Source organism: Spea bombifrons, chromosome 4 (genome assembly GCF_027358695.1).
Source record: "Spea bombifrons isolate aSpeBom1 chromosome 4, aSpeBom1.2.pri, whole genome shotgun sequence".
Classification (NCBI taxonomy): domain Eukaryota; kingdom Metazoa; phylum Chordata; class Amphibia; order Anura; family Pelobatidae; genus Spea; species Spea bombifrons.
The window spans coordinates 6415649-6429023 of NC_071090.1; the positions used below are offsets into that span (position 1 = coordinate 6415649).

The following is a 13375-nucleotide window of genomic DNA, read 5'->3' on the forward strand; positions in this document are numbered from 1 at the left end:
CAAAGTGGACGACGTTTGAGTGGGACGACGTTTTGGGTCAGGGCTAAAATGAAACCCTATTAACCCCACTGGGGGGGGCTAGACGCATGCCTAGCGACAAAACGATTGTGGGTTTAGTTTGTAAACCGCTATATCAAAATTACCCAAAAATTGGTTAAAATAGTGGATTTGTTTTTTATACATAACAGAAGGACCTATCCGGGCCTATTTTTCATGTCACAGAGTATGTAGCAGATACAGTAAGGCGTCCAGACACCGGTTCCCCGCTGCGTTTCTCTCAATCCGGTCACAGCGGCTGAAAGTGGATGGATTCACAGACGTTGAATGTCTCTTTTAACCAAATCTGACCTTTTTTTTTTTTTGCTTTGTGTCTTGATTGCAGGTTTACGTTGATAATTCTACGATAACAATAGGATTCCTTCTTCTCTTTTGTTTGCGTCCTCCTCTTGGCTTCAGTTAGACGCGACAATCTACCACTTGCTACACCGTTTCGGAGTTAAGAAATGTACAAAAATGGCCACCTTGTTACAAGAGATTTATGTTCTTAAAGCTAAACAATGTGTTGTAAATCCTCGTCGGGTGAGGTTTGTTTAAAAGTCACCCGTTTCTTTATTCTGGGGAGGAAACGCTGCTCTTCAGACGTGACGATGGGATTTGGAGTAGACGTGGGTAGCGGTGCGCCCCGGATATGACTGCGGCCGTTATATACCGGTACTCTTTTGTAAGATATCTTCCCCATTCTGGAGATTTCATTGTATTTCAGCATCCTTATTGGTCCACTGCTATAAGACAGCTGAGATCCCTGCTTGCATTCAGGTGACTGCAGCACCAATATCTGTACCAACTGGTTTTTCATATGGACCAGTTGAAGAACCAACTGGTTGCAGCCATACGTGAGTCACTACAACAGAAATGTTGTCATTGCCAGAAAAAGGATAATATTTCAAAAGTCCAAGGGTCGGCCCCCAGAAGAGGAAAAACCCCCGGGGAGGAGATTCTCCAGTGTAACCCAAATGTTTCCATCCTTCTTTTCTCCAATCTCAGGAGGTTTTTGTCTTCGGAAAGCATACTAACGGCTATCATCAAGCCAGAAATATCCCTTAAAAAGTCTCATTGAATCCCTGCCCCCGACACGCCTCATAAAGTGCCCCGTAACCCCACAAAGTGCCCGCGTCCTATAGTATCATCGCATGAATGATGCTGCATGTGATTGCGCGTCCCTTCCTCGGGTCTGCATTCGGTTACGAAATGCAACAGGAAATTTCGGGCATGTAATGAAGTCTTTGTTCCTGCGGCTTTCACACCCCCCCCCACCCCCTTCCTATTTGCCAAACCTGCCCCCCCTCTCGTGTTGAAAATAGAAAGCAGAGGATGCCTTCCAATGCCTCTGTGTTATGATGCAAGGTAAACAGAGAGCTTGGGCATCCGCCGGACGGTTTGAAGAACACGTAGTCCTTCGGGGGACATCCTAAAACGTTGAACGTGTCACAGTGCGCCCAAACGTCACTCAGCTGCGTCAGGACTTTGCACAACCTCCGTTTTAAGTTTTTAAGTAAAATTTGTACTTCCCACATTGAAAATGAGTGACATTAAGCGTGTTGGGTATTTTTAGGGGGGGGCTAATGTACAAAATAAGAACTTACACATTAACCAATTTCCTCCAATACAAGAGTCCATCAAACATTCCCCCCAAAAATGGTTCTGATCAGACGTCAGCTTCTGCGATTCTATGTTATAATGCCATGTTCTACACAAAGGTATGTCATACATACATCATACATGTAGCCCCGATGGACATACGATAGAATCCTAGGGGTTAAATGATCACAAAGCCCCAGTGTCGTTTAACCACAAGTTTCACGTGACGCGTTATGTGTATCTAACAGTATGAAGAATATAACGTCGCTTTGTGGTTACTGCATTTTTTTTCCCACTTTGATGTAAAAAGTACAAAAAGTCCCTTTATAACTCTAGTAATAAATCGCTTACTCAGTTATAATGTATGCAAACCCACCCCTAATATCATGTAAAGCCCCTTTAAAAACCCCACGGTTCAATGTCCCTTTACAAAATTTCAGCGTGGTTCTGGAACCTACGCCTTCTCAGATTTAAGCCTGAATTCTATTTCTTAATACTACCTACAGCTTGGGTTTTTCTGTTCAGGGAATCGGGGTAAATTCTGGTATTTGGCTTAAAAGATTTACCTTCTAGAAGTTGAGATCCGTAGCAAATGGTGGCAGAAATAACATATTCATTTTCTGGTTTTATTTTCCCTTCTCCTCTCCTTTTACAAAGGCAATAAGAACACATTTGCTGCCATCGGAGGGAAAGTAACACAAAAAAATACTGTATAATACTCATTTACATCAATACTGTATGGTTGGTGGTGCTAATAAAGTCCAATCCACCATAGACTTTCATTTGTCAGAGAGTCTGTCTGGGTGATTAATACTGAGGCATTCTATTCTAGGCAGTATGATAAGGAGTCATGTTTGCCTACTACATTGGGTTTAGTTATAAGATCTAGATATTAGTGTACCTAAGAGCAGCCATTGGGAAGGCTGTTTCTGGGGTAGAGGTGGCACAGGCAGGCTGCTTCAGGGACAGAGGTGGCACCGGCAGGTTGTTTTAGGGTCAGAGGCCTACCATGTCAATGTCTGGTTTAGTATATACTGATGAGAGTTATGCTACACTACCGTCAATGTCTGGCTCAGTATATAGTGATAGGAGTTATGCTGTACCACATGCCACATACAGGAACCGCCCCGGGTGCCAAATACTCTATCACTTTATGGAAGCTGCCTGAAAACATTATAATATGCAAAAACTAGGAAAAGGTTCATGAAAGAACCCAATATTTTTGTAGTAGTAAAACATTTTGTGTGGTAAGACGCTGAGCTGTGAAAAGTAACTTTTAGGGAACGTTTAGAAGAACCTGGACCTTCCAAACTAAAACTTAAAATGTTACAGTTTGTAGCCAATTTTAACATTATATGGATTATTTGCATATCAGGATGGAGTGACGTGGGTTCCAAAGTAGGGCCGCTCTGCGCATCACTAGGAAACACAGAGGGGCGTCAATTAGGACTGAAAATTATCTGAGCATTTTCATCCCAAGCCATTTTTCCCATACCATGATGATTTAAGTGGATGCCATGGTCCACAATGGCCCACCAGCGTTTGCCCCTGCGTCGGGCAGCCAGAGTGGTCCTGTGGCTACGTCCCATTCTCAGTGTTCAGATCTTTGACAATTCTGTTGTATCTACTGTCAAATATTCACATATACACAGGGGGGGGGGGATATTCCTCCTACACATTATCAGAACATACTACGGCTACAGCGATCGTCCGAGATAAAACAAGGTGGAGAAGAGAAGGAAAACCTTCTGTTTGAGGCCGAAGGGGAAATGGGAACCATTTTGAAAGAATTATCAGAATAGGCAATCGGGAAAGTCCTCAACAGAGAAATTAAGTAGAACTTTTGGTGGAACCTGTCTTATTTGGTTTACCTGAGGGGCAATTTCACAATATGACCCAAGACTTGGGTTTGTCACTAGGGTGGATGAACTCAAAAGGATCAAGACAAGACTTTTTATGAGGAGAGAGTCATTATTTGTTATCTGGTGCACAGGAAGGATACCTCATTATTTTTTCATCGGTGGAAGGATCAGCATTTGTTTCCCACTGATTCTCCTTCTTCTAATTCTAAAGATGTCACTCATTCAGACGGAATTTGTCACCTCCTGGAAGCCAGCACCATCGGCTCCACGAATCATGAGCAAGCAATGTTGTGCACATACGCATCGGGGCAAGTTCTCCACGCTGTCACCAAAGGAGCAATTTGGGGTGGGAGAATTCTATCATCATGGAAACCAACGTGTCCACTTATGGATAAGTTTGAGTTTGGTCTTTTTAATGTACTGCGTGTTAGTCCTAAGAGGACATCTCTTGATGAGCTGCAGACACTGGTGAGATGTCAAGTGCAAGCTGCTGTAAGGCGGGCAAGCTGGCCGTAGCTGGCGTTCAGATAGACCTGAAAAGTCAATGACCACAGGCATTGGGCCCAATCCCACCTCAACCCACCCAGCCTTAAATCAATGCACACGTTCAACTCAAGTTGAGTTGTATCACTTGAGTTTCCCCTTAAACTCTGACTGATTTACCCCTAATTTTACCTCGGCATGAGCTGAGAAAAGGCCAAGTCAGACCCATGATTGGTTTATGGAGCTACACATGACTGAGCTAGACTTGTGTGCCGAGTCAACACTGTACTCATCGGTACAGAGATATGTGAGGACCAAAACACTGAAGTTGAGGAGATAGAACTCCACTAAGTATGACCAGCTGTAGTGTCCTGCCTAATAGCCAGGGACCTTCCTCAGTCTCATGATCTACTGGGCTACAGACCTACACACGCCACACTTTGCCACAATCAGATACATTCTTTCTATGATGAATAGGAGTGGTAGAACAATGTCAAGCAAACAAGTATATGAAAAGGTATATAAAAAAACACTAAAACAGAAGACACGGTCTATAAGAAGTACTGGAAGAGAAACACTGTTTATATTTGTGTGTTACGGGGAAATTAACGAGATGTAGGACGTACGTAAGATGGTAAAAATTCCAGCGCTTGTCAAAAATACTTTCTAAATTGCATCAACTCAATCGTACAAATCAAAGTCTGGAGAACAGGTTCGTCGGCTTCCCAGGAATAAAAAAAAAACCTTTAAAGAACAAAGCAAGTTCCCATCTAAGGGGTGAGGCTCGCTGGATAATGTGATGATTTTAACGTGCAATTCAGGGTAAGGCAGTGTTTTCTATATCATTCTATATCTGCCTGATAGGCATACAATGTATGGATCTATATTAAAAAAAATATCCCTTTAATACTTTTAATATTTAAAGTATTTTTTAATAATATTTTTACATACCCCAAGTCCCTCTGCCCCCGAGGTAGTTCACACCGTGGAGCCGGGGGCTTTTATCAAATGGATTATCTAATCTTCTTGTTATTGCCCCTGCAGGTAACTAAACGGGTTCTGATCAGATAAGAATCAGGTTGATGTCTCTCCTCTCCCTTGTTGTTTCATACATACCCATCGTACAGTGCTACGGAATATGATGGCGCTATATAAAGCAACAATATATATATATATAGTATATATATATATGTATATATTTATATAGTGTATATATATATATATATATATATATATATATAATTATTTATTTTGTATATAGCGCCATCATATTCCGTATCGCAGTACAATGGGTAGACAGCAGATACCAAACAGTACATGACATAACAATTTGACTTCCAGAAACAACAGGTGAGGAGGGCCCGGCTCAAACAAGCTTACAATATATTACTGCCCCCTATAGATTTTAAGGTTGTGTCCCACTGTCTCTGCTGAATTTAACCCCTTAATGACAAAGCCCGTACATGTACGGGCTCAAAATGCATTGTCCTTAAGGAGTTAACATTCTGTAACCAAACGCAGCATTAGACACACCATTACTCCTTTTATTGTCATGTGACACTAAAGGCACTGATTGGTTGTTTCCATAGAAGCGGAGAAAGCTGCATAAAACCTTCTGCATTGTTTTTAACCCTTGAGGTGAATAAAATGTCATATCCGCTAAGATTTATTTGTGTAAGAGCGCAGTTAATGTTTTGTCTAGCTGGAGCTGTTAAGGTATTAAGCAATACATACATTGTGTCATCTCCGAAGCTACACACTCAGTGCAGAAACAACTCTGGGGGTCTACAAGCTGAAACATATTCGTAGCGTTCGAAAAGGAGTTGTGTTTGCTTCAGGTAGTCCGGGGACCTCGCTGAAAAATGTTCTGTTTATTTTATCACCTTAAACATTGGTAGAAAGAAGAAAGGAAGCTTTTTCTCTTGCTTTATGTATTCTTGGAAGACTCAGACCTTAATCAGTCGTTGGTCTCGACTTAGAGTCAGAATAACCATATGACTATCCCATGCATGTTAAAATTCCCTCACTGTATTAACCTCTACCACTTCTGCCTGGAGGCAGTTCCACTTATCTACCACCGTCGCAGTAAAACTTCTCACATCTTGGCATTTTTAAATAATACTTAAAAAAAACAGAACTAAAAATGCTTTTAAAAGGGGGAAATGTTTCCCTTTTCTCCTAGTACGGCATGAATCAGTCCCTAATGGCTGAATTCTGAGAAAGGAGTCAGTGAAGTGAAATAGAAAGTATAATAAATATACAGGAACATTTTTAGCAAGAACAGCTGTTACTGCACCTTCCCGTCCGCACCCTTCCCCCATATTCAGCCCTTCAAGCAACTTTGTAGTGAAAGTTCTTTGTCCAGGAAAGACGCTTCATTTAATTAACCCCTTTAACACCAGGGATGGAAGCGCAAATCCCTACTTTTGCAGCGATCCTACAAAGTTACACCAAAGTCATATTACTAATCAGCGGGGAGATTCTTCCGTTACATCTCGCACCTTTGACCCGGACCTCCGTCTGTTAAGCTTCGTTTGGGGATACTTTGTTATGAAAACACAAATGCTATGTTTTATTCAAGCAGAAACATAAAAAAAAAGAAACAAAAGTGGAGAAAAAAAAACATTTAAAAAAAATGGTAACTGTAATAACAAAAAAAAAGGATCTAAGAGCGGGTCGGTTAAACCTTTAATATCTCCGAAATACAAAACTTGTTGGACTGTATCGTGCTCTATTGTGTATTCTACAACTCAACTTCACGACGACGACGTCGACGACGACGACGACATCATACTCTTTTGGTGGGCAAAGTCCATGTTGGTCCACGGTAATGAGGAACTGAGATCCGTCTTTCCATACTCCCTTGTCTCGTAAAGTAAGGAGAATGCAAAGTATGACCTCATAGCTCGTGTCGTGACTTAAGCCTTCAACAGACAAGTTATCTATTCATACCTGACCCCAGGGAACAGATCACAGATCAACGAGATCAGCCAAGCCCTAAAAAAAGATTTTCCTACAATATCCACACCTTCCTGATTTCGTAGGAACAATCGGAGCCCGAGAAATAAACTTTTTTTTAAAGGCGTCCTCTTTTTTGAAGCTTTTCAGCTCAGAGGGAACACCGGTTACAGCGTAAAGCCCGTGGGTCAGGTAAGTAGTTGTACCCCTAACAAATCATGTAATGTTGTCTCGGCCGCCCTCAACAACTGCATCTGAAAACCCTGACTTTTGGTTAAAAAAGCTATTTATAAAAAAAAAAAAAAATTAGCAAGTATTCACTTGGCCGGGGTTTTTGTTTAAGAAATAGGAGTATTTTTTTTTTTTCAAGGCTACGTCCTAAAGAACCACGTCCGAAATGTCGTTCTGGTTCCTAAGATCCGAGGATCTGGTGGCAACAGCTACTCCCAATCAATCGCTGGCAAAATGGGCTAGTATTTCCGAGCCAGGGGCTAGTGTTATTTGCATGGCTATAGCCTTTCAACATTGTGTTCTTATCCGCCGGGCTTCTTCATACAGAAACCCGGCTAGATCCAGAGACAAGAAGATGCCGGGGAGAATGAAAAGAATTCAGTCTCGTTTCTTATCTTCTGACTGTTCTCCAGGAACGTCTGTCTCGCTACAAGACTGAAATTCCCAGTCCTGTCGCTGCCCTCTTCCTTCTGATGCTGAGAATGTTACCAGCGCAGCGTTCTCATTGGTCACTCCCCTTTCTAGTTTGCATAGCCATGCCCAATTCACTTCAGTCGGTTCTAGAGCTTGCTTCTCTTTGCTATAATGCAGTGCAGGGCTGTGTGCTGGGTGGAAGGCGTTTTTTGCTGCCGTGGAAGAAAAAATTGCTAAATTAAGAGCGGACTTTCTCGCCGATTTTGTTTCCTCCTTCGAGAGATAAAAGGGATCTTAGTCCTGTCGTGCCATTGAAGAATCGTCCGCAAAAGCCATCGCTCTACGAAGAGACGGCAAACTATAACTGCAGAGGTGCTATTTTTTTCTCCTGTTTAGTAATACTGGTGCAGTATGAAGTGCAGTTATGGCAAGAAGGGGTAAGACAACTGTGAGGACACTGGAAGATTTGACCCTGGATTCCGGTTATGGTGGAGCTGCTGATTCCATCAGATCGTCCAACTTGTCCCTGTGTTCTGATTCTCATCAGGTAACTTATCCCCATGGAGGAAACTGTTGGTATCTAACTGACTCCATGCACAGTAGACATAACAGCTTTGACACGGTCAACACTGTCCTGGCTGAAGACTCGGAGGTCCTGGACTGCTCGGGACAGTGCTCCAGGCTGCCTGACCTTGAGGAAGTCCCCTGGAGCATCGAAGAGGTGGAAGCTCTTTTGAAGAAAGAGCAAATGGTGGTTGGACCCAGCAGAGATGTCCTCTCTAAGCTGTCTACCCTGATCAGCAGGGCTTTGGTTAGAATTGCCAAAGAAGCTCAGAGACTGAGCCTCCGCTTTGCCAAATGCACCAAGTACGAGATCCAAAGTGCCATGGAGATAGTGTTGGCCTGGTCCCTGGCGTCCAGTTGTACTACTTCGGCTCTAAGTGCCCTCTCTCTGTACAACATGAGTACCGGCGACCGGCTCAGCCGCGGCAAATCTGTCCGCTGCGGCCTCGTCTTTTCAGTTGGAAAGTTCTACAGATGGATGGTGGACAGCAGGGTTGCTCTGAGGATCCACGAACACTCAGCCATCTATCTGACAGCCTGCATGGAGACCCTCTTCAAGGAGATATATAAGAGGGTCCTTGCGATGCCTCGGCCCGAGAAGGAAAACGAGGCCCCAAACTTTACCGCAGAGTCTTTCGAACAAGCGATCAACAACGATTCCGAGCTCTGGGGCTTATTGCAACCCTACCAACATCTGATATGCGGTAAAAACGCAAGTGGTGAGTAATGGAAACAAATTAAACGAAATCGTAACTTAACTCTCGTCACTTAAGAGTGGTCCAGAAGTCATTGCCTTTCGGAATGTTGTTTTGAATACTGTTCTGCTGTGTTTAACCCTTTACGGCGCAAGACAGGTGGGTAGCACCGCCCACTGTAATGCATTTCCATCTCTCTAGCACGTTAAGGGGGTAATAAGAATAAGAGGTGGTCTCCTGCTTGCTGCAGGTAGCACTGTTGTGTATTTTTTTTACTGCCTGCTGTGATATCGCAACATACCGTCGCCGACTACACAATCTCAACGGGTTGTCATATCGCATATAGCTATAGGGTACTGTAACGTCACAATAACTATACGGGGAAGGGAGGCACAGGGCAGCGTTAGCCATTGTATAGCAATGCTTTTATACGTACGGCCCCTCCAATGACATCAAACATCTTCCAAATCAGGAAAAAAAAAGAAAAACACCCACTTCGGCTCAAATTAAGAGGCATAAGTATTTTCCGTGCTGCCAAAAAGCTGCTGTTGGTTACGTCAATAAGAACATGATACGAATCTTAATAGAATGTAGTATTTTCCAGTAGTACGAGTAGAAGAAAACATACTTGCGGTCACCTATCTATCTATATGCACATACATATATATATATGTATAGATACACATAGACAGCAGTAACAGTATAAATATTTATCACATGCATCGGACTCGTTCTTGCGGTTGGTCTGCTGCTGGCTTGCAGCGAGCAGGTGTTGCATTAACCCCTTCCGGCTCTCAAAGGGTTAAGAATGTTGTTGAGTTTATCACGGCGTACGACGCTATTGCTTGTGTTGTCCAACCCCTTATGCTTCTTTTAACCCTTTCTTCTGCTTCTCAATGTATACCCCCCCCCTGCCCCAGCCCCCCCTCTCGGAAAATAATGCGTTTCTGTGTATGAGAACTGTTAGCTCTGGGTGTTATGAGGGATAAGCGTGTGTATGCGGTGCGGAGGGCTGTTTATAGAGCTGGTTTGGCCGGTGGTCGCTGCGGTCTCTCGTGTTTCCGTCCCCGTTCCGGGCTGTTCATTCATGCTCGGATGTTAATGGTTTCAGTGCTGGCTTGTTTACACATCCTGGCACCAGCAGTCCATGTATCCTGGTCTGTGTATTTTGAGCATGAGCGTATGCATTCTCTCCCACACCCACTACTATCGCCTTATGTATACTCACATGCACAGACAGGTACGGGATCAGCTGATTATACAATACATATGCTCAGAGATACATATCTATCACACACACCTGTAATTATATCAATGTACGCATGCATAAACATATATAAAAGGTGTGTTTATATTTATATGTGCGCATTATGTATCTATCGACCATCTATCCATTCATCCATCTATACACGCACACGCACACGCACACATATATACATATATATACGCACACACACATATATATATATATATATACTGTATATATACAATATATCTATAACCATGTATATATATATATATATATATATATATATATAAATACAATGATCCACCTACCAATATTTTACACATACACACACACACTGCACATGCAGTATATATATATAGTATATAGTATATATAGTATATATACCCATTGTACAGCGCTATGGAATTTGATGGCACTATATAAAACAATAAATTATTATAATATATATATATAAATACAATGATACACCTACCAGTATTTTACACATACACACACGCATATATATATATATATATATATATATATTAGATATATATTTATAATTTATATCTACAATTTACAATTTATATCCATGTAAATACATACTGTAAACAGATCCATACAGTATATAATATTTATTACCATCCTTTATTCTAGACAATGTATTTATATTTAACCCAAGAGAACATTCAATCCAGGCAGTTTTGTTACAGCTCCCTACTAACAACACAGCAGCCACATTTTGTTATTATTATTTTGTTAATATTCCAGCGAGGAGCAAATATAATTATTTAACCAGGGGGAGAAAAACAAAACAGTTGTTTTGTTTTTAATTATTATTGTTAATATATGTTGTTGACCTACAACTCCCATGACTGTCAGCCAGCTCTGTGTCATTTTATAGGTGACTTTGAGTTTCCTCTGCGAAAGGGTGAGGGATGATGGGAAATGTAGTTTATTCAACAAAGCGCTGTGCTATCCACTGCTGACTGAGCATTATGAGAGTTAGGGTTTAACAAATAGTATTTACCTAGTGAATGTCTATTCCTCTGCAACCAATACACACACACACACACATCTATATATATATATATATATATATATATATATACTGTCTATAGGTGTGTATATGTGTGTATAGGTGTGTATAGGTGTATATGTGTGTATATGTGTGAATAGGTGTGTATATGTGTGTATAGGTGTGTATAGGTGTGTATATGTGTGTAGAGGTGTGTATAGGTGTGTATATCTATGTATGTGTGTGTATATATATGTGTATACGTGTGTTTGTGTCATCTGGGACTTCACAGCTGCAGTGGCGCTACACCCACTTCTTTCAGGTAATTTCATTCACTTTGTAATGTAATTTTAAAATATATATATTCTTTCGACACCTGAAATGTTGGTGGGGAGGCTATGATGTCATAGTAAGGGGCTATTTCATACCTCAGGGGAACTAAGATCTGTGGCAAAAAGTGGCAAAACTAGCGTATCAAGGCCCGGAAGTTGAAATGGCTGCCCTCTCGGGATACACATATAGAAGGCTTCCGGCACTGATTTACGAGTTATTTTGGTAGGTTTTTGTTAATGTACAGAACCAAGATTTAAAGAAGTGACCGATAACGATGTAAGTTTTGTTCATTTCAGGGAACTGTATGGGTTATTACCGTCCGTTAACATCTAGGTTCCTATTTCCTAGTGAAGTAGGCGCTTTCTCAAAATAAAGGTTGGATTTTTCAGAAAAAGAGCGAATAAGATGGAAATCCGGTAATTTGGGGTTGCAGTTAAAATGGGGAATCAAATAAAAAAAGATGCCAATAATAACCCATAGGGCAGAAGAGTCTCCAGGACCGCGTGGAATATAAATACAGCTCATGTCATCTTCACTAGTTCTCATCAAGGCCAGGCGGGGACGGCGGGGTGACCCCGGCACTTTAAGGCCAGCGGCAGCTAAATGACATAAGTGTGGCAGACGGCCGGCTATGAGACACCGCATGTTACGTTTCTATGTTCACAGGGTGTATGGCGCCACGTATCCGGTTGGTGGTGGCCACACATTGAGTGAGCATTGAGTGACGTCGGCCATTGGCCCACCAGGCATTGACCCGGTGGGCCGGGAAGGCCGGTCCGCATCTACTACTCACGGATATCTATGTAACTTTCCGTGGTTCTTGTGGTCATACGTGGGAACTTTCTAAATGAGCCGATCCTTCTTAAAAGTTTAACTCTTTAACAGCCCATTGTGAAGATTCTATGTGGCGACTTATGAAATCTGTTAATGAAATGGCTCGAGTACCGGTCGTCATGGAAACCTTGACTTGTCGTTATTTAAAGATACACCTAATTGAGTCACCTGCGTTCAAGCAGGGATATCAACCACAACATAGTGGAAGCAAACCATTATACCAGCAATGGAGAATAGGAAGGAGTGCCCCTGTACCCCGTGACCCTGAAACTGGGGCAAAAACCCTGAGACTCAGGCAAAAACCCTAGGCGTTTCCAGGTATGGTTGTGGTTAATTGGGCCTCATCTTTGGAAACTCCAAATTCACATAGCAAATAACTTTATTTTTTATTGTCGAAGATACTCTTCGGCCATTTATATTCAGAGCTCAGGGTCGTCAACAACTCAAGTGTATAAAAATACATATTTATGAATAAACAGGTTTAGCGTCCACGGTGTAGCTGTCAGTTATTTGAATCCCGTTTCTGGATTTACTACCTTATTATTTAGCAGGAAAAAAAAGGAAAAAAAATAATAATTCCCTGTTAATTAGCTGCATAGAGTCAAGTAACTGGTTTCTACAGATATGCAAACTAAGCATGTTTGGCATGCAATAAAAAACATAGTCTAGTAAACTACCAACTGTGTAATTAATCACAAAAAAATCTAAAATATATATATTAAAAAAGTGTAGTGTTTTCCTGCTTAAAGCTATAAAAGAGAAATTGGGTTATAGTGACGTCATAGAAAATGGATATAGCAGTATTCGCTCAAAACAAAATGGTCTTTAGCTGAAGTTCATACATTTTATTGGGCCGAAAAAATTATAATTACATAAGCTTTTGGGACCTCGGTGGTCTATTCTTCGGATGAAAGGTCTAGTCTATAGAAGAAGAAAACTCTGAAGTCCCAAAAACTTATGTAAGGTTACATCTTTTTTTAATGTTGTCCCAAAAGTATCAACTTTAACTAATTAACTAATTTCTTGGCCTAGTACTACTATATCCATGTTCTGTAATGTCACTGTGATGTCAGAACTCAACTTCTCTTTCATATGTTGGCCCAGTAAAAGGTATCGA

At 41.5% G+C, this 13375-nt stretch overlaps 2 protein-coding genes across 2 annotated transcripts in view; both read left to right on the forward strand.

The window, feature by feature from the left end:
- The window catches only part of LOC128492910 (L-lactate dehydrogenase B chain), a 205075-nt gene that overhangs the window by 84969 nt on the left and 106731 nt on the right, over nucleotides 1–13375 (forward strand). The window lies entirely within an intron of this gene.
- Nucleotides 7751–13375, forward strand: part of ABTB3 (ankyrin repeat and BTB domain containing 3) — a 90505-nt gene continuing 84880 nt past the window's right edge. The window contains exon 1 of the mRNA XM_053465644.1: nucleotides 7751–8869. Within this exon, the coding sequence (XP_053321619.1) occupies nucleotides 8011–8869 (859 nt within the window). The 5' untranslated portion in view covers nucleotides 7751–8010. The remainder of the gene's footprint in view (nucleotides 8870–13375) is intronic.